This window comes from Tiliqua scincoides, chromosome 4, assembly GCF_035046505.1.
Source record: "Tiliqua scincoides isolate rTilSci1 chromosome 4, rTilSci1.hap2, whole genome shotgun sequence".
NCBI classification, from domain to species: Eukaryota; Metazoa; Chordata; class Lepidosauria; order Squamata; family Scincidae; genus Tiliqua; species Tiliqua scincoides.
The window spans coordinates 49,089,514-49,111,601 of record NC_089824.1 but is presented as its reverse complement, the minus strand read 5'-3'; the positions used below and the strand labels follow the sequence as shown (position 1 = coordinate 49,111,601).

General features: G+C 42.5%; 1 protein-coding gene and 1 long non-coding RNA gene across 19 annotated transcripts in view; one reads left to right on the top strand and one right to left on the bottom strand.

The window, feature by feature from the left end:
* The window catches only part of DTNA (dystrobrevin alpha), a 211,627-nt gene extending 203,282 nt beyond the window's left edge, over positions 1-8,345 (top strand). For 9 of the 16 annotated variants that reach the window (XM_066626649.1, XM_066626650.1, XM_066626659.1 and 6 more), the window contains one exon: positions 3,904-8,345. In XM_066626649.1, coding sequence (XP_066482746.1) covers positions 3,904-4,023 — 120 coding nt within the window. In that variant the 3' untranslated portion in view covers positions 4,024-8,345. The remainder of the gene's footprint in view (positions 1-3,903) is intronic. The other 7 variants (XM_066626661.1, XM_066626660.1, XM_066626664.1 and 4 more) reach the window with 1 other exon arrangement.
* The window catches only part of LOC136649764 (uncharacterized), a 45,288-nt gene that overhangs the window by 18,746 nt on the left and 4,454 nt on the right, over positions 1-22,088 (bottom strand). For 2 of the 3 annotated variants that reach the window (XR_010794441.1, XR_010794440.1), the window contains exon 3: positions 19,427-19,565. This is a non-coding gene — a long non-coding RNA (uncharacterized lncRNA). Of the gene's footprint in view, positions 1-17,750; positions 19,566-22,088 lie in introns of those variants that run through there. The other variant, XR_010794439.1, reaches the window with a different exon arrangement.

The following is a 22,088-nucleotide window of genomic DNA, read 5'->3' as shown; positions in this document are numbered from 1 at the left end:
AATCTGCTTTCCATCTGTCTCCTTTTATGATCTGCTAAAAGATGTGTTCTTAAAGTTGCATCCTGCTGCAGCTTGCTACACATTTCAAAGCAATATTTTGTCAGTAGTGTTGCAAGATTTTTATCCAGCCAAATCTTTTTTTTAATTTCTGTTTTGTTTTAGGCAGATTAAATGTTGAGAGCTACAAGGTGCTGCCTAAAAAGTAACTAGCACAGAGATGCAGATGGCAATTGCTTGTGGCAGAACTTCTGATTCAAAAAACACCCGACTTTAAATATTAATACTTTGTTCTATATTATAGATGAATTTCTCACACTTCAAGCTAAATTCTGTTATTCTGAACTTAAAACTGCACCACCATATCTTCTGATGTCAGCATAAGGTTATTCCAAAAGTGTTGCTCTGTCTCATACTGTGATTTGCAACCGAGGTACAATTCCTTCTCAGTTCCTAGAAGCTAATAATTAGGTTTAAAAGACTACAGTTTGATTAAACAAGCCACTCAAAATTTAGAGTCACACTTAAATAGCATTGAAATCAATGGGAATTGAGTTAGTTGCAACACAACTGTCACATTAATTTTAATGGGACCTAAGTGCAAATAATTTAATTTTCATATATTTATATATTAACCATTTTTGCTGCATTTCATTTTTGTTTTTTTAATTTTTATTTAGAAAATGACAAAACAAAAACAGTCAAACATATAAACACGCATCCTAAAATTGCAAAACAGTGAAGTCACATTCTAAATTACTTATATTTCTTATCCATATTTCCAAATTCTCTGACAGTCGCTCTTATTTCCACTATTGTCTTCCTCATCTATGTTAAACTAAATAAAATATCTCTATTGCTTACCCTAAATTGTTTTCTTTCCTCTCGTATCTCATACAGCCATTTAATAAACAATTTTATTTACTATAATTTCCTCTATCACACATAAGATGTTCATTCTGTTTGCCATATACGAACATAAAATTTTCAATCTTTACTCCATACACTTGAAAAAAAACTATAAAAAATCTTTAAAAACAACATTCATCCTTAAAATACACATTTAATAATTAATTCCACCCTTTTTGTCAATTAACTTCTTATTCCATTATTATATCCCACCCCTGATGTTTCACCTAGTTATTCACATATTTTAACCAACTCCTTCTCAATTGTCCTATAGATGCTCTACTAATTTTTCTCTGCATTTCATTTTTTATTTCATTATGTTGTTTGCTAATAATACTTAATTGTAAGGATTCATTGTAATTAATTTAATTAAGGGTGCAATCCGGAGGTGCCCATGGGCCAGCGTAAGTCCCTTGCGCTGGCCCAGGAGGGTTGCAAATGTGCCGTAAGGCATGTTTGTGCCTCCTCCGGAGGAAGCCAGGCCGGCATTCAGATGAGCGCCGACCTGGGGAGGCTAACATAAGCCTCCATGCTGGCTTCCTCTCTGAGGCTTGCATTGGCCTGTCTGGGGTGGGCGCGGAGGAGGCGGGAGGGACGTGTTCCTGGGTGGGGAGAGGGCGGCCCTGGGGGCAGGTGGGTGGGTGAGGAGCGGGAGGCGGGGGTGGGATCCAGCACTTATGCTGGATCCCAACCCCTGTTCCCAGGGAGAATGGAGCAGCTTCAAGCCTCAAGAGGTGGCTCAAGCCCAAGGTGACCCATACGGGGAAGGACGCCTTTCCCAGGGGTAAGGGGAAAAGTTTCCCCTTATCCCGGCTGAGCCACTTTTGGCCCCTATCCTGCACTGTATCTAGCGCAAGCCTCTTGGCTTGCCTGTTCCAGTGCAAGGTAGGATTGTGTCCTTAGAGCCCAATGTTGTGGTTGGCAGCACAGGTCTGTGCCGCCGAGCACAGTCGCAAATGTGCTGTAAGGCACATTCGTGGGGCTCACCACCGGGCTCCTGCCCATGCTAGCACAGTGCCGGCTGAGCCTGGTTGCCCTCGGCAGCTCAGTTTTGAGCTGCCCATGGCTGAACTGTAGATGTTTTTAAGCTTTTTTAAACTGAAAATGGCCCAATTCCAACTAGAATTGGGCCAGCACGCAGAACTATTTATGGCAGCAAAGAGGCTTTCTGCTGCTGTAAAATGGCTGTGCGATTCCAGCAGCCATTTTTCTCATGCTGTCACAAGAGGTGGCAGAGCTGAAAGAAGAGTGCTGATCCCTATTTATTGGATTTGTAATCTGCCTTTCTCCCCACCCAAGGCCACTGGTATAGGTAAGCCACCAGTGGGCAGAACGGGGCAGGGAGGAGGCAGATGGGTGGCAGATCAGGGTGGGTCTTGGTGAGGAGAGCTCCACTGATATCCTAACACCTGTTTTGGCCGCAGCATGCCCTTCCCATTGCTTTTACTAGAACTTGCATCTGCTAAATAGCTGGTGCAGATTCAAGTAGACCCATTGGGAACCATACGAGAGTGGCGAAGGGTAAGTAAAACATTCTTTTACTTCCTTATCCACCCTCACAAGGTCTCTGGTTACCTACAGGATGCAGCAGAGTCTGTGCCAGCAGCACTGCAGCCTATAGCCAGCATTTAGGATTGGCTTGTACAGTAATTATCTTAAATACCCACATTCCTTCGACTGTGAAAGTCATTTTCACAATATAATCTTTGAATTCCTCTACACTGTTTCAAATTTTCAGTCTACTGCCTATGGAAAAGAGGTAGCTGCTTCCCATGTTCTTGTTCAGATAAACATCAGATTAATGTTTAATCATAACATTAATTAATTGTTAATTAATCAGTATGCAAAACAAACTTTTTAGATCCTTTTGAAACTTTCTTATGTTAATAATGATGACTTTTTGCAACTCATTTTAAAACACTAGATAATGTTTTGCCTACTTTATTTCAAAATTTACAAAACTGGAGTCAAAATTTCTTCCAGTCCTATCCAACTTTCCGGCATTGATGCAGCCATGCTAGTGGGGCGTGCGCTGCAACAGTCATAGAGGCCTCCTCAAGGGAATGTTTGTTCCTTTACCAAGGAGCTGTATTGCAGCTACCTCAGTGCTGGAAAGTTGGTTAGGATTGGAGCCTGAATGTGTGCCTACTTGATACAGACAAACAGTCCAGTCCAGCAAGAAAGATTCTTGTGCAGAAACAGCCTTTCAGGTATGAAGCTGATACACATCCCTCTCTTCATCGCAATGCTTCTCTGGGCCCAGCAGAGCTGGCTGGATACATCTTCTGATGCAGATATGCATCTTTCTATGGAGCCACCAGCTATTAAATACAAATCGGGGCTCACGCTCCAGAAAGAAGGTATTTTTCCCTGTACTCTACAAATCTGGAAAGAGTGATAGCGGAATCTCCCCTTGCAAAGTCAGGTAGAATAAAGAAGGAATACTGGAAAGTATTTCTAACCTGGAAAAAGGTTGGGAGTTGCTTGACTCCACTCTCAGTCATGCACATATCCCAAAGGAGCATAGGCACTAACTGGTATGCCACTCACTGTTTCAACATTGTGTAGAGCTGTATGTGCAAAAGGATAGCTGCAAATTGACACAAAACCAATGCGTCCCTGTGCTCTGCAGAACTGAAATGTGTATGTGTGTTTTATGCATGCACGTAGCAACAACCACAGTATGCCCATGGGAGTTTAGATGTGCTCACAGAACTTCCACATTCATTTCAATGGAGGTGGCAAGTTTGCATGCAAAAAGGAATTATTTTCAGAGTTCCAGATCTCCTGACGTAAAGAGGGAAAACAACATGAAAAGCAGTAACTGATATGATGTGATAGGTACACAGGACTCTGGATAAAGGAAACAGTTTAATTTTTTTATACTTTTTGTGTTTGCTCACTAATGGACCTCATGCAATATGCAATTATTACTGTGTGCATTTGTATATTATGACAATGGCTGCCATCAAAATTCTTTTAAATACTTCTTGACAGGGAAGCTGCAATCAAAAAAACAGCGAAAGAACCGAGGAGGAGAGCGGCACTCAGGCTGATGATGGAGAGAGCCTGGCTGCCAACTTCGCAGAAGAAGTGAAACAAGGGCAGAAGCTCTGACATAAGATAACCAACTACATCTGAAGACTGTAGCACAGTACTTTTGTTCTACAAGTTGTAGTTTGTAGGTGTTTGTTTAAAAAAAAAAAGAGACTTTTATTTAAAGCTAACTTATATCAGCTACATTTTATGTAACATGGCTCATTACTGGTGAAGAACACAGGCTGAAAAAATGCTGTTACAGTTAACAGCAGTACTAACAAAACACTTAAGCCCTTTGCACATACTGTTGAACCTGTTCAGTTTACAATGACAAGATTAATAATGTTTATATTAGAAGTTTGATTTCTGAGTAGTTTGAGATTTTAGAACACTTTCCTACACACTGTACATTGTTTTTCCACAGAGGAAATTTTAAAAGCTACAATAATGCATTTAACACTGAATGAACATACTCCTGAGTGTACATATTTATAGCCCCAAAACTAAGTACTAGACCGCAATTGCAGTGCGGCACCCAGTTCCATATGCTTTAAGTCCATCAGAATTTGGTGGGACTTCAGTATGCTCAGCTGGATGCAGGATTGCAGGTTGAGACTGCAAATTTGTTTTACAGTCTTTCTGCAAAAAATAAAAATAAAACTTGTACAAAATGCACTAAAAAGTATCTCTATGATTTAGGGCTACTGCATAACTTAGGAATGTTTTCTTTCAAAATAATCTAACAAATCAGCCATAGAAGTTAGTGTAAATATTTTCTTTCCAAATAGATATCATATACAAAAGGCAACATTCAAATGATATAGAATCTAGTTTTTAAAATCAGCACAGATCTTAAAACTGTGAACTATGTTTTGAAATACACGTTGCTAAAGCTGTTTATAAACCACAGGTGCCATAAGATCCCGAAACTGATTCACGTTATGTATAATCTTTCATGGTATTGTTTTATTGCTGTTTTAGAGCTTTAATAAGCATGTGTTCTTTCACATTTCTCCATCCTTCATATCCTGTTTGTTGAGGCCTTCAGCTTTAAATGTATAGGCTTTAAAAGTGCGCTTGCAACTGTTTTATTTCTGAATGTGCATTGCCTTAGCAAGCCACCAGATGTTCTGCATGCATTCTTGGAAATGTGTAGTGAGACTTGAATGGGGAATTAGCTATCTATGAAAAGCACCAGGGGAAAGTGTGTCCTTGTAGAAAAAATTAAGATTATAAAGGTGGCTCTTTGAGGAATTTTTAACATCCTAATTGTGACAGGGAGGAAAGGGTGGGCCTTTAGATCCATCAGGATTATAAAAAGAAGACAAATATTGTAAGGAGTTTCTCAGCCATTGCTCTATGCCGTGAATTACCTAGGGCTATTTTACACTAAGGATCCTTTAGCTAGGAAGGATACAGATGTAGTCTAGGAATTGTAAGGTATTTCATACAAGGTGCGAGGATGCTAATATCTGGCATCAGCTTAGAACACATTCAAGTTTATAAGTTTGTGATTATTTGATACATTGTAGAAACTGACCTGTTACTGATGATTACATTTAACTGCAATGAAGCTTCTCCCAATGAGTTTTCATTGCATTGTATCACAAGTCTGTCCAAATGAGAAATTTAGTCTTTCTGCTGGTTCTAGGGATAAGCTTTAGGGTCCAACCATGCAAACTCATAAATGCATGCTCCAGAGGTGTGTTTCCAACCAGAAGCACCTCTTTATTCCTTAAAACAGCAGAGCAGGGCAGAAGTCCCAATTAGAACCAGTGTGGAGGCAGGGAGAAGTTCATTCTCTCCCTAAGCACTGTTTTTCCCCTGAAAATTTTCCTGCTGAAGCAGTGGCTTGTCTCCAAAAAGCTTAGTTGGACTCAAGCGGTTACTGCTGTTTTTCACATAGGAACAAAATCAGTGGGTGGCATCCAGCACACGCGTGCATGCCATAATTATAAGCTCCCTCTGAAAACAGAGGAAGCCCCTTGCACAAAGTCATTTTGCATGAGTGGAATGCTCCTTCTGTTCCCAGAGGGAGCTTGCATTCACAGAGTGTGCTTCTATTCATGGAAGTGTTAACTCTGGTTGCCACCCATTGCTACCACCAGTCATCTTCCTCCTTGTGTATGTTTTAGCAATATTTCCAAGCAGTCAAACACATGAGTCAGACAACTGCCAAAAACAAAATGTTTGCATAGACACTTTTCAACCACACCTTTGCAATAACTAATCTTTACTCCTGGAATATCTTTCAACCAGACAAGGTGGTTACTCTACATCATCTGTGACAGCTTACCTCTCCTACACCCTTTTCTCAGGAACTGATTACCTTCTACCAGTGCCTAGCACTCAGCAGACAAAACTACAGTATATTGGCAAACCTTGCTGACAGCTCAGGACTTCAGTCAGGTATTCCTGATGGGCACAATGGACTAGAACATAGCTATGTCTGAATGATCCAAATTCAGCCACATAACTACAGTTGGAGTAAGAGCCAAGTTGCTTTAACACCAATCTTTATTTATGCACCCAAGACCCATGCATTAGTCTAACCATTGCAAGGACTATCACTGTGTAGCACTGTTGTTGTCTTCACACACCAAGCACCATTCTCTCAGCCTAGTTTCAGCACAGAATCCCCAAGCAGAGCTCTTGGTGGCCTCTTGTACTCTGGAACTCCAAGATAAAGCACTTTTTATTTGCCTCTTCAAAACCAAAACTAAAACTTAGTTTTACCACATTTACCTGCTGCTAAACTGAATTTGGCCCAATTAGGGTGATGCTTTCCCCCCAATGTTTTTCCTACTTGTGTTAGGGGAGGAGTGTGTCTTTCCTGCCTGTCTGTTGCAGATATCCCTCATAGGCTGTCAGATATCAGAGTGCAGGCAAAACATCCCAAATAAGATGTGCATGCATAAAATCAACCAATGGCTATAAGTCATGATGGTTATATGCCACCCCCAGCTTCAGAGAGTATGTATCTGAACAGTACTTTCCAGACTTTGCTTACATATCCCAGTTCTGAACACCCCAGAAGCATCTGGTTGGCCACTGTGGAAACAGAATGCTAGAGTGGTCTGCTGTTCAGCAGTGCCCTTCTTGTTACCTTTCATGGTGGAAATCCCATGGATGTAGGCCCAGGCTGCATGATCAAGTCCCATATTATCATTAGGATGTCAGTTGCACTGTTCAGGCCTATGTGTGTGGGATTTGATATGGATGTACCCTGTTCAGATGTTATGTGTACACAACAGGGTGCCTGGTGGGACAGGCACACCTACTGGGGGAAGTGAGAAAGGGCAGCCTATTAGCACATGTGCACTCACACATGTACAAAATGATTGGGGGAAGAGTCTTGTCTCAACCAGGCCTACAGTTTAGCCCACTCACGGCCCAGTCCTAACCAACTTTCCAGTGCAGTTGCATTCCTGCCAACAGAGTGCATGCTACATTCTGTACTGGGGGCGCAGTCGCAAAGGCCTCCTCAAAGTAAGGAAATGTTTGTTCCCTTACTTTAGGGATGTTTTGCAGTTGCAGTTTGCAGCTATTGTGCTGAAAAATTGGTTAGGATTCAGCTATCAGTCCTTGTCTTTGTTAAATTGGTTTAGATTGTGAACATTAAAGTTACAGAAATAGTTGAACTAGCCTGTTAGAATTCTTTATGGCCAACTACTGCAGCCAAAAACTCCTTGTGGATTGTCAATAGGAAGGTAGTTAAGCAGCAGGAATCAGAATGTGACAATGAATGGGATTCTTGAATGTTGAAAGAAAAGACGGAGAATAGATTCTCTTAAGTAGTCATGTTAACTAAAAACTGCATTATAAAGGTGTGTGGCCTTTGTTGTGATAATATGTATTTTCTTATATGCATGAGACAAAATGTTGCATCATTATTTAGCACAGGTGTCTGCCTTTACTTTAATCATCTTCTCCCATTCTTATTAGTTTCTCGGAATTGCTGTAGATATATCTTGTAAATAATGCAACATTCAGTGACTTTGGTTCAATGCAGTGCAAGGAGCTTTGAATAATGAGGAGCCCTCCGCTGTGTCCTGAGAAGAGGGCATTTCTACTTGTGAACCAAAAATGTATGAAGAGTTACATCTTGAGGCTACTAACTGTCTGATGTTTTTAACTACTGTTGTTTCACACCAGTCCAGACAGACACACACTAAAACAAAAATTCACAATATTCATTGGTATTGTAAACAGAACTATTATTGTATGGGGTTTTTTGTATTGTTGTTAAGTATTGTTTTGTGTGTGTGTGTGTGCGTGTGTGTGCGCGTTCAGACCTAATGGGGACATGTTATATTTTGAAGTGATTAAACTATTTAATTGTGTGTCTATATTTTGGAATGGAATTATTTCTTCATTAAAAAAAAGATTTTTAAAAGTAATTCACCAAGGTTCAGTTTTTGTTGTTTACACAGGCTTAAGGACTCATAACAATATAGTTAACATTTCTATAGCACTTTCTGACTATGCAAGCACTTCACGTGTATTGCCTTTATGTTGCCTTTACAACAACCCTGTAAGAATTCCTTATAATGATAGGTATTGTGAGTGTGAGCTGGGAGAAATTGAGTTGCTGGCCCACACAGTCCTGCATTGCCCATTTCATTCTAAAGCCCGTTTGAAACTTTTAGACCTGCTGCTGCACTCAAAGAAGAAATATGATTACCGGGAGAGCGAGATCCTTAGATATATCCTGTCAGTTAGTGCCCCAGACTTAGTAGAAAAGGTAGCTGCCTTCCTGGAGCTAGTGCTGAAGAGCAGCAGATCAAGATTTGGAACACAGAGGGATAGTTAATTATTTTTATGATTTGTATTTGAAACTGTAACAGCTATTTTATATACGCCAATAAAGATTTAAAGAATGAACAACCCTATAAGGTAAATACTGTATTATTATTCCCCTATAATAGTTAAGAAAAAATGGTGGCTTGCCTAGAGGCACCTAGTGAGTTCATTTTGGTAGAGGAAAGATTTAAAATGGGGCTGTCCTCACCATCTTCCCTAATTTATGAGAACTCTTTTTAAGGGTCAACTATATAACTCTATCAGTTCTATCTTATTAAGAGCTGCTATTTTGTCCCTCAGTTGGAAACAAGCATTCTTTCAGCTCCCTTGGAGCTGCCATCTTTTTTTTGCTTTTGTGCAGACACGATCACTCTGGGCTGGCAAGAGCTGAATGTTTAAAGCTACATACATTTCAGCTTATGGAACCTAACTGGTATGTATGTAGGGGAGAGATAGCCCAATCTTACCTAACTCCCAGTGCAGGAGTACTGCAGTTATAGCAATGGAGCGGGTGCTGCATACCAAGGGGGAGGTTTGGGCTGAGAAAGACTCCTCAAGGTAAAGAAACATTTGTTCCCTTGTCCCAGTGTAAGCCTTCTCTCCCCTGCTGGGTCTGCTCAAACCTGCACCAGCTATAGCTGGTGGATCAAGGCTGGGAAGGAGGATAGGATATCAGTGGCACCGCTACTGCTGATACTTCCCCTTCCTAGCCTGGATTTGTCCTCCTCACTGCCGCGTCTCTTCCCCATCCCATTCTATGCATCCCCACCCTGACTTACCAGTACTAGGGCTCCTTCTCTGCTGGTGTGCAAACTTGGCTGCATGCCACTTGTGGTGACCAGGCTGGGCTGAATGGTCTGTTATGCTTTGCAAGAGCCGTACAGGACCTTAAGGGCCCAATCCTATCCAATTTTCCAGTGCCAATGAGGAGTGCACTGCATCCTGTAGTGGGGAGGCAGTCACGGAGGCCTCCTCAAGGTATGGGAATATTTATTCCCATACCTGGGGGCTGCATTGTGGCTGCACCAATGCTGGAAACTTGGATAGTATTGGGCCCCAAGCCACTGAAACACTCCAGCAGCATAAAGTCTCTTAGGATTGGGCCATTAGTGTATTTCTATACATGCCATTAGCACATGAGAGTTTTCTTCAAGTTCAGAACATGTTGACAATGGCCTTTCTTGTGTACAGAAAGTTTTCAATGTAGAAGGGATCATCTTTGTGTTGATTTCCTTTCAAAGACCAAACAAATCATCATTTATCCTGAAAACCTTCAAGCTGAATCAAAAACCAAGAATGACTTTGGCAAACAGGATAATTAATACTCAAGTGGACTCACCTGCTTGGGAATTCCCTTTGCATTTTTTGAAATAAGTGTGTTAGTGGCATATAAAGGGTATTAAAGTAGAATAGCAAATTTTGTAAAAGGACAGAGATAATTTTAGATAGTCTGGTATCCAAGAAAAGAGATTTAACACACAAAGTGATTATTTTTCTTAAGCAAATTAAACTTTTGAGTATCATATTTAGCAATGTCAGTGTTAGCCCTTTCATTTGACTTATTTGCTTGCTAACTATGAATTCTGTTTAGCCCCAATCCTATGCATGTTGAGCTGGGAGTAAGCCCCATTGAACTCAGCGGGGCTAACTTCTGACTAGACATGCATAGCATTGTGCTGAAAGTTGCAGTATTTCATTAATTAAATGTAGGCTGCAATCCTAAACATACTTACCAGTAATTAAACCCCTTCAACTCAATGATTTATTGGTTATTTATTTATATTTTATATTGTAAGTCACCTTGAATACAAGGCAGAAAAGTGACTCGTAAATCTTTACATAAATAAAACTAATTCATGGGACTCACTTCCAAATAAACATTAGCAAGACAGCAATGCTAATTTGAGTGTTTCGTTACACTCAAAATCAGGCATGTGACATTCTCTTTATAGAAAGGGTTTGCCTAATTGAGCTAGTTTCGCATTCCAAATTCTGTTTAATAATCTCCATGCAGATAAAAGATGATGTTTCCTTCTCGTATTAAACAAAGGAGTGGTTTTTTTGTTTGTTTACAGTTTCTGCTTGTTTAAAAAACATTCTTATTAATTTCAATTTGCTTGTACATTCTTATAGTGGCCAGTCTCCACTGAGAAGCCAAAAGGAGAGTGCTATTTGTTTCCATGTGCAGAGCACATGGTATCTTCCTAAAGGATCCTTTCAAATACTATTCTCACCCCAACCACCATCATAGGGGTTTATCTGCTCTGGTGATAAAACAGGCTGGTATATAGCTTACATACTGAATCAGTCTGCTCCATCAAATGAAAATGTAGACACTCAGGTCTCAATCACCTAAAGTGGTCAACAGCATAATCCATGTATGGCTGCTCAGAAGCAAAAGCCACTGAATTTAACAACACATACTCCCAAGTAAGTGTGTATAGGGTTTCAACTGCAGTCCAGCTGAAAGCAATTGAACGTATGTTACATGCAATTGACTTGTTCCATTAATTTAAATGGGAATTAAATGCAGCTACCTTGAGCTAGCCTTACAGTTTTGATTCCAAAACTTCAGTAGCACCCTGGACATTAAGAAGGTGAGTGCCAATGTAAGTCCAACATTCCACAGTTCAAAAGATATGGAGGTACTCAGCCATAATAGTTACAAGATCAGTCTAAGGCTGCAATCCTAACTGCACTTTCCTGAGAGTAAGCCCCATTGAACAAAATAGGACTTACTTCTGAGTAGACCTGTGCCCTAGGATTGTGTAGATTTAGGATTGTGCCCTAAATGTCTAAGTGAAGCAAAACTGTAGAAAACAAAGTTTTTTTTTATTTGCAGTATTTTAAGAGACATTTTCCCTTTCCTGTTCTTGCAATTCTGGCACATGTATTAGTGGCAAGTAAACAGAAAATGACAAACACTGATTTTTTTTCTCCTTTTTTGGCATCAAGACTGGAACTTGAACAGCTCTGTTTGTTACATGTGCTGCACCACAAAGAGTCCACTGTTTGATGAGCCAGTTCTGCAGAGCCATTTCCCCCCATCCCCCCTCCAGCAGTTACAGATATTTTTCCAATTTGGTTTAGCAAGTGGGGTCCTTTAGTCTGTCTGTGTTTTTCTTCATTTTCATTTTAAGTTCAGCAGGCACTATAGGTGGTAACAAAAACTTGAAAATATAACCAAGGAATAACTTGAGAATTAATAAACACATATCTTAGGGGACAATTTGAAAAGGAAGTCCTATATATTCTGCTTCTGCAGCCTAAATAGATTTTTAATGGTTTTATTTGAAGTGAAAATTTAGCTCAGGATTTTGGTCCATTATATTTATAAAATATTAGATTTCCCTGGCATATTTTCAGTTGATGCATACACAGAACATAGAAACAGGCATGTTTTTTTTAACCTGGTTCAGAGCCCAATTCTGGGCTCCATGTGCCAGCTTACCACCGGCGCATACTGTCACAAACGTGCCATACGAGAGCACCTGTGCTAGCCCAGCACAGACCGCAGAGCCGTGGTATGCTAAGCGGGTGTGGGGGAGGAGGCGTTCTGGGGCAGGCGGAGGGTGGGCGGCAGCTGTGCCAGGGAGGGAGGCCGGTCCAGTGGACCGCCACTCCGCCAGATCCTGCGTGTTCGTGTGGAGCTTGGTGCCCTACACAAATGTTTTTACCCATTGCAGGCTACTTCCCTTACCCGGGAGAAGAGGATGAAACTCCCCTTCCCCCGAGGTGCCGCCTGCGGTAGCCTTAGGCATGCAGAATGCAGCAGCAGCCGTTTTCAGTGCTGCCAAAGCTGCACGCCACGGGAGCTCAGGATTGGGCCGTCCGGCTGCAATGCTTTTCACACTTTCCTAAGTCCCATTACACTCAGCTTACATCTAGTAGACATGTACAGTATCAACAATTTAAGTATTCATGTGTTATAACAATTTGAAAACAACTATTTTTAGATTTCCCATTTTATTCTCCCTACTGAATTAGACCTTTTTCTAATTTCTCTTTTGAAAATCATTGGCCTTGAGCTTTCTGTAGCTAAGCAACATCCCTATCTATATTATTATTTATTGATATAGCCTCATCTATGTATATAGAGCATTACATAGAGTGAAAAGAGAGGTCCCTGCCCAGAGTGGTAAACAACATAGGAAGAGGAAAGCAGGGGGAATATATGGGATCATTTCAATTACTATTCATGTAAGTAGCTTTGTTACAGCAGGGGAGAAGACCAAGGCTCCAGTCCCGTCAAGGACTTGCACTGTTGGAACATGTTCTGGCAGTTCAAGGCCTTTTATGGGCTGCTGCTGTTGCATACTCCCATGAACAAGGCAGTGGTTCCTGGAATCTCCACTGGTGTCAGTAAGTTGGTGGCAGGGTGTGTCATGGGCGGGGAGTGCAAGAGCAGTTTCAGGGCAGGAGGGAAGAGTGAATCTTGGTGACATCAGTATGCACCAGCATCCTATCCCCTCAGGTTGAGCACAACCCATCCCTTTTCTCTCCTCAGACACACCAGCTATATAGTACACTATATAGCTGGCATAGTTTCGAGGAGACCAGAGGCATACCTTGGGTGGAGCTTGAGGGGCATGTGCCAAGGACACTACACCAAGGCAGGTATGACTGCCTCCAGGCTCCACCCAGTCACTTCTGCCTAAGGTTCTCCTTGGAGGGCAGAGCACAACTGCAACTTTGCACACCCCCATTCCCTATACCTTTGAAGGCTGGGAGCTTCAGCCAGGACAGGATGTGAGACAAGAGACAGGATGTGGCATGTACAAAGCTGCAGCAGTGCACCATCCTCTGGGAACCAGAAAGTGACTGCCCTAAGGAGTCACTGTCCCAGGGTTGGGCAAGTTGCCTTTTCCTTTAAGAGGTTTTAAGCTGGTTGCTAGGCAAAAGACCTAAGATTGTTCAGGTGTAGTTCATTAGCAATTCAGATTATAAAAACCTGGGTGTGGGTTCACAGAGAAACAGGACAGGAGGCTAGAAGGTGGGGTTAGAGGCTTGTGTGCTGGAACATGCTGCAAGGACTGGTCTATAATACTGGTAACTCTTAGTCTCTTGTTAAGTTATAACCTTTCTTATTTTGGTCTGTTACTATAAATGTATGTACTAATGTTTATGGAGTAACTAGAGCTCCCTTAAAGACTAGCCTTTTTTCTAATAAAATCCTTCTATTATGAAGATTAAGTGCAACACACTTTATTGACCAAGGGAATGTACTTCAAAAGAACCTAAGCGTTTATGGTATTATAAGCAGACCACATTATCCTTATGGGTTAGGTGGATCAGACTGGTGAAAAAGGGTGTGGGTTGCATCCTGCCAGGGTCTGGGAGTTTTCCCTAACCTTTTCCTGATCCCTGGGGTGATAATTATGACAGTCACCTTTGGATTTTCTCTGTCAAACATCCCTGTTCTTCTGAAGGTTGGGAGGCTCAAAAGGGAAAGGGGTGAGCATCTGAAGCCACAGCAGTGAGTGCCCCACTATCTGGGAGAATTCAAAGTGACATCATGACATCATGTGATGTCATGGTGTCACTGCCCCAGGTGCAGAGCAATGAGGTTATGATGTCACTGCCCCGGGCACCAGGGCAGTATGTTACTGAGACAGTAAGTAAAAAAAATAGTTTTACTTACTTCCAGCAGGCCTCCTGATCTCTTTGCCGCCTGCCCGCCATGGGATGCAGTGTAGCTGTTTCATTGGTTATGGTGGGGGATTGGACTGGGCAGTAAGGCCTGGCGAGGCCTGCCAAAGCCTTTGCAGAAAAATGTAAATTTTAGGAAAGGATTTGAAGAAAATGATCTAAGGAGCATTCCACAGGTGTTCCAGGAAGTAGCAAGGGAGTAAGATGACGTTTGAACACTTGAGGGCTGGAGCTGGAAGAATAAAGGTAGCCGGCAGGAGTATGGTGGGATATTAAGGCCTAAAAAGTGAGGAGGGGCAAGGCCATGGGATGGCTCTCCGGGTAAAGACAAGAAGCTTGTGCTGGATCCAGGGAGCCAGCAAACAGACTTACAGCCCAATCCTGAGCTGTCCGGGGTGTGCAGTTGCAGCGGTGCTGAGAACAGCTCCTGCTGCATCCTGCACGCCTCAGCCTGCCATGGGTGGCGCCTTGGATGAAGGGGACTTTCTAGCCCCACAATGGGGCTACTCACTTTACCACTGACCAAAAGGTCGGCGGTAAGGTAAAAGTGTTTGTGTAGGGTGCCGAGCACCCCTGAACGCCTTGGATACGGTGAAGCAGAGCGCTACGGGACCCGCCTCCCCCTGGCATGCTCTCTCTCCGCCTGCCTCCCCCCTCCCTAGAATGCCTCCTCCCTGCCCCTGCTTACTGTGCTGCGGCTCGGTGGTCCATGAGACAGCCATGCAGTGGAAGACGGGTGCCCGCCCAGCGCTAGCCCAGTGCCAGCCAGTGCTGGGCTAGCACAGGCCTGGCGGAAAGCTGGAGTTCCGAGATCAGACTTGGGCTCTTGGACTACAATCCTATTCACACTTTCCTGGGAATGAGCCCCACTGCCTGTACTGGGCTCTTAGAGCCCAATCCTATGCATTTCTACTCGGAAGTAAATACCATTATAGCCAATGGGGATTACTCCCACATAAGTGTATACAATTGTTGTCTTAACCCATTTCCACCCAGCCCACAGGTGTAAACATTTGATACCTGTTGCATATATGCAACATTGGGCAGAAATGGCTTAAGAAGGAACATGAGATGTTCAGTGCAATTTGGACTATTGATCAGTGCAATGCCAAGGTGAATGACCTTCACAGTGCTGGATAGAGATGAGGGAACTAAGATGAGCCAGTTGGAAAGACCAACAGGGATGAGGTTCAGTAGTCAAGGCAAAAGTTCTTGAAAGTAGCTTTAAGGCAATTAATGGCATTGTTATTTGCAGATAATTTTAAATAATATTTTTTTAAGTAGGGTTTTAAGAACTTTGCAGTGTCTGACACACATTCAGTGAATGTGTACCAGCCAGAGTCTGGTTGGATGTCTAATCATTATTAACAAAGAACTGCAGAACAGCTTGTTCATACAATAGTTTGTTTTTCAAACGTGGGTCTGTTCCCAGTAAACTGGTCTCTTGAATGAAATACACTGAATGTTTATGAAAATTTAGCCCTTCCATCATTACACAATGAGCAACTGTCAGGCTACAGCATACAAAAGGGAAGCAGACTCTTTCTCAAAGATTCCAAGTGCAATGTAACTGCTTCTCCCAGAACTCAGCCACTTTATCATGAGCAAAATTACCACCACCAAGTCAAGAAGGAAAGAACATTTCCTCTTTCCCCTTCAATGAAGCTTTCTCAAATATACATTCTGTTTATCACAAATGAACATGCTCAATGATTTGCAAGCCAACAGCAATAGAAAGGATAAGAGAAAAGAAAGTTTCAGCTCCTAAATACTGCCATCCTCCTTTTTGGTACAGTCTACAAAAAGAAAAATGGATAAAAGAAAGTTACACAAATGTTCTGTCAACTGCTCCACAAGGTCTGAAAGTAGTAGCTATTTTAAGTCAAATTTAAATCTGTTTCCTGTCTGTCAAATGAAGGTGCTTATTTCTCTAAATATTGGCTGTTGCTTTTCCATCCTTATCAGATTCCTAAAGGTTTCACCAGACTTAAAACATGCATATGGAAATCAGTTGTAGCTCAGTGGTGGGCCACCTGCTTTGCATGTAGGCCCTAGGTTTAATCCCTGATATCTTTAGAATGATGGTGATCTTGGAACTTTTGAGAATGCCCTCCACAGACAAGGGAGAAATGTCAGATGAAAGGTACTCTGTTGGACCATGGCCTTCAGGCCAAGACATTTTTATTTGGACTATTGATCTTTAGGTAGGACTGGAAATGTCTTAAACCTAAAAGTCCATAAACCAAAAAAAACTTATGATTAATATGAAAATCAGATGGGGAAACAGGGGGTACAATCCTATCCTTCCCCTTGCCAATGCAGCCATGCCAAAAGGTGCATGCTGTATCCATTGGTGGGGAAAAGACCTCTGTTAAAAACGTTGGAAAACCACTGCCAGTCAGAGTCCAAGCTTCCTAGGAAAATGAAAGTTTTAAGGCTACAGGTAGCTTGTTGTCTTGTGTGCTTTGGGAGATACAGGAAGCAGGACAACATGGCCTGATCTATCAAGGCTCTTCCTATGTTCATACATATATTTCTCAAGTTCATAAAATATACTGAATTTCAAGAATAGTATATTAACTAAATATTTTGGATGCTTAACTTTTCTGCCTCTTGGGACAAAAAAAGTGTCTAGCTATGCTAGGCAAAACAGAGAAATTATCACAAGAAGACAGATAAATGTGTAGAATTACTACTGCCTTTTCTGTAAGATCAGAAAATATTTATGGAAGAATCAGGTCGTATTTATACCATGATTTTCCTAAGAATTCAGAGCACTCTGCATACTTTCTCACTAATCAATTACCTACTAAAAAGTATAAGCTGGTATTTTATTCGTATTACAGATGAGAATGGGCCTTGTTGACAGTGACTTACCTAAAGTCACCTAACAAGTTTATGATTAATGTGAAAATAAGATGGGAAACAGGGCACAATCCTATCCTTCTCCCTGCAAATGCAGCTGCCCCAAAAGGCGCATGCTGTTTCCAGTGGTGGGGGCAGACTTGGAGGTTTTGGAGAAGAGGGGAATTATTTCCCCTTACCCCTCTGTAAGCTTCTTGCTTGCTTATGGCTCATTAGCTGGTGCAAGTTCAAGGAGAAGAAAGGGGCTGGCAACCTCTGAAAGGAGAAGATAAGATTTGGCATGTGCTACTGCTGCCGGATCTACCCCTTCCCACTACTTCCTTGCCCCATTTCTCCGTCTTTCCCATCCAGTTTCACCCCTTTCCCTGCCTACTCCCACCCCCACTTCCTATCTGCAGGCTCTGAGCACTTCCATAAGGCAATAAAGCAAACCCCCTAGCATTCCAGTAGCAGAGAAGAGAGAGAATTGAGTCTATAGGATTGGCCCTATGGGATATGATTGCAACTAACTGCTCTCAACCAGCAGCTTCAAAAACTCTGAAGATCTTGGACTTTAGAATACCCCAAATCTTGAGTTGAGTCAAGATCTTGAGTAGAGGAAAGCCAAGAAGTAAATAGAGAAGATCCTGCCCACTCGTACACATATATTGCAAAAGTCCAAGGATCTGAATACAGGTAGATACTAGATAAAGTGCTTATTATGGTTTCCATGAAGGCAGACCCTGGTACAATTTAACTGTTGATCTTCTTGCTCTACGAATACCACTCTCGGGAGATGAAAAATACAGGTTGCAGAACAACATGTGCTACATGTTGAATGGCAGGGAAGAACTTGCTGTGAATAATCCTATTCTTGGAAGGACAAGTCTCTGTTCAGTGGAGTAAAAAGTAGTTACAGTTTCAGGCTCAGGTCCAATTTATGTTAACTCTTTTCAAATCTCTGAAGAAAGCAGCTAGTTGGCTTTCTCAAAGCTGATGCAATATGCAAAATGAAACAGCATCAGTGAAAGATAATTTCGCAGTTGTCACCCTAGATCCAAGGACTGTGTGCATTTGATTGACAAGCATTAAATCCACACTCCTCCAAGCAACTATCAAAGGGGCTCAGAAACCACTGAATGATGTATTTCATTGCTATGCTTCCATCCAGCTTTCCAGTTCTCTAGCTGTAATCATGGTGCTAGCAACATTAAAGGTTGAGGTTTTGACCAGCCTCACAGAGAAGCAGCTCAAACTACAGGAACTTGTATTTTCAAACTGGAAATGATGTATGCATGCAAAACCATGAACAATCCTAACAGTTACTACTTATGTTACAAACATATTAATATTCATGCTTATTATTACAGGAACTTAGAGCTGACAGTGTCGAAAGGTTTTTATCTGTGTTCCAGCACATGCCATCTCTCTTGTGGTGTTCTAGGATGCTCACCTTGTATATGACATTTACTGTAAAATATGATTTTGCTAGTAGACGTAAACTCCTTGTGAACCTCAATATGTGGTTGTGTAAATTATATCAGATGTCAATTTAGTAATTCATTATTATAGCAATCCCTATACTGAACATCATAATAGATGGGTTGGTAAAGTTGCCATAATTGTCAAGGATGTTAGGAATAAAACTTTTTAAAAGCTGAAAATAATTAATTAAATAAAAAAATTTTATTTGCTCATTTCTTATAGAAGGAAACCGTATGAGTAGGACAGAGTTTTTATAGCAACCTGTTTCTATTGCCAGTTGCATCTTACCCCATGACGACTAGGGCACAATCCTAACCCACTTTCCAGAACCAACATAAGGGCAATGCAGCTGGGAGGTAAGGGAACAAACGTTCTCTTACTTTGAGGAGGCCTCCGTGAGTGCCACTCAACTGCAGGATGCAGTTCACATCTCACTGGCACAGCTATGCCAGTGCTGGAAAGTTGGTTAGGATTTAGGCCTACTGCAACATCCTGTGTGTGGTCAACAAATGTAACAGTGTACTCCATCCCACTTGCCTCTAAAAAGCAAAAAAAAAAAAATCACTTTGATACAGTTCCTACCTAGGGAAAAACTGTACCAACAGTAAAACCTGTGGGCCACTTTGCAGACCTTAGAATGAGGCATGGTACACCACTTGCAGCCTTTTGCTCAGCACACCTTTCCTGAAAAAAGATCTACCTTACGACCATGAAATGTCAATAGGTGCAGATACTGCTTCAACAGAGAAGGTGAGGCCAGGTTCTGGTGTGCTGGAGCATGGGCTCAAAAAGTCACAATCTTGATCCTATGTTCTGCACATAATGCAGAGATCAGGCTCCTGGAAAATAAAGATAAACAATATTCATTTTAACTCAAAGGTCTTCAAAGGACATTGGTCTGATATGTAATTTATTTAAATGATCCCTACTCGTTTTTCATCTGCTTCTTGCATTGTGAGCACTTCTTTTATTCAGAAGCTACTTTAGTTCTTTGTACTTGCTTAGAATCATATTAGATATTAAGTATGTAATTGGTGCTGTCATGTTTGCTTTTTATTCAGTAAATAGCAAAAGGAATAGGCTCCCCATAGAACAGGATCATAGATAGCAGGTCTGACTATCTGCAGACACTGTTTGCCCTGGAAGAAAACCTCCCTTCATCAGCTATTTTACCTATAAGAGTTCTTAACTTGCAGAATCATGTGGGTTAATTTATACCCAAGAGTGATCCTAGCTGATGCAAAATCCTTGTTAGGATTAATACACCAGAGCAGTGAAAAATTGTTGTTATTCTTCTGTAGGGAGGCTCTAGTCTTTCTGTCCCATTTGTCTATTGGGTTCATTAATAGTTAAGACAGGATTGGAGAGAATACTTTGGCACATAAGCTATCCAAAGCTTTTGTCACTGGGATGTGACACCCCAGTTCCTGACTTAAATTTCAAATTGAGAGTTTAAAATTTACCTCAAGTAAGAGCTGACCACTGTGTGTTTGTGTTCTCTCTCTCTCTCCTTTCATCCCTGCTCCCAGTGTCTTCAGCTCCACCTTACTAAGGGCAAAATCCTATCCAATTTTCTAGTGCTGGTATAACTGTGCCAACAGGGCATGGACTGCATCCTGTGATGGATAGGATTGGGCCCTATGTCATTCAGAAATAGTGAAAGGTGAAGGATTTCTTGCCTTCCTGTTTTCTCCCTACCAAGTTCTCTTTTGCTGTAGCTTTTTGGACCTGCTGCTCCCCAGTCTGACTGACAGCAGTAGTTTAGTCAGTTTTGGCTTTTACTGTGGGTGTTTTTCTTGAATAACCCCCTCCCCAGGTCAGCTTGACCAACTTTAGGCAAGGTAAATTGAGGAACACTTGAGCCTCAAGTTAAGTGGAGGCAGTTAATTTAGGGTGGTCTTCATTATGATGAGAGTGGTTCTCTAACCTAACAAGCCCTGACCAACTTGTGGTGACTGGCTCTCTGGTTGAAGCCAGTTTAGATTGACTAGTTTGGGCAAAGGTTGAGGAACCACATGAGCAGGTCAACCTCTGAACCCTAAGCTTTGGTGGCAGTGGTAGCTCCCTACAGTAGATTGGCAGGAGATGTCTCTGGGGGCTGCTCCCTACAGCAGATTGGCAGGAGATGCCTACCGCAGGATTTTATCCCAGGTCCCCAGCAACTTCGTACTGGTAGAAGCAACCATTTGTGGAGGCAACATTGCACCTCCCAGAGGGGAAACCTTGGCCTCTGTGTGTCTCGCTTGGAGGCAGGCTGTGCAGCATGGCCTTTCCCAGTTTGAAGAGGCACTTGCCCAACACACTGAGGCAAAGAAGGAAGGCCCACAGCCAGGGAGACACACCAGGGACAGACTACATTTGCTTCCAGTGTGGAAGGGATTGTCACTCCCAAATTGGCCTCTTCAGCCACACTAGATGGTGTTCCAGAACCACTTTTCAGAGCGTGATACCAGTCTCCCGAGACTGAAGGATGCCAATGATTGCACCTCCATCCCTTGGTACATTGTATCATGACCCCTGCTCCAAGCAACAGCTCAGGTTTAGTTTGAGAAAAATCAGCTAAACTGGTTCAGGTGCGTGCGAAACTTAGTGCTTTGCACCCCCTCTAGCTACACCATTGCCTGTGCCATGTGTGGTTGTGAGAGGGCTTTCCAGTGGAAACTAAATGTCCCTTTCCATTAGGACCCTCAAAAGCGTGGCCATGCAGAAATATGTTGAAAGGTGATCCACTGATTGACTGTGGGCCCAATTCTATCCAACTTTCCAGCTCTGGGGTAGCCACAATTCAGCCCCATGGTAACGGAACAAATGTTCCCATACCTTGAGAAGACCCCAGTGACTGCTCCTCCACCACAGGATGCAGTGCACGCCCCACTGGCACAACTGCACTAGCACTGGAAAATTGGATAGGGTTTGGGTGCTGTGGCTGCAATCCTATCCACACTTGCCTGGGAGTAAGACCCATTCACTATAATGGGACTTCTGAGTAGGCCTGCATAGGACTGGGCTCTGAGGGTGCAGTCCTGTCCACACTTTCCTGGGAGTAAGCCCCATTGACTCTAATGGGACTTACTTCTGAGTGCATAGGCTTGGGCTCTGTGTCTACTGAGAGCTTGCCAGAGACTCCTTGGGGTGCCACCAGCACCAGCAGCTCCTCAGGCGTGCCTGACTCCTGGCCACAGCCTTCTGGGCGCCGCGTCACCTCAGAGCTGCTGTCGCCGAGCAGTGCAGGCGCCGCGGTCCGGGGTGAAGGCGGGGAAGTCTCCTTTGTGCTGCCGCTGCTGCCTGCGGCCTGAACTCGTCCAGCCAGAGCATGACTGAGCAAACAGGAAGCTGAGGCTGGGCGGGCGGCGGGCGTGACT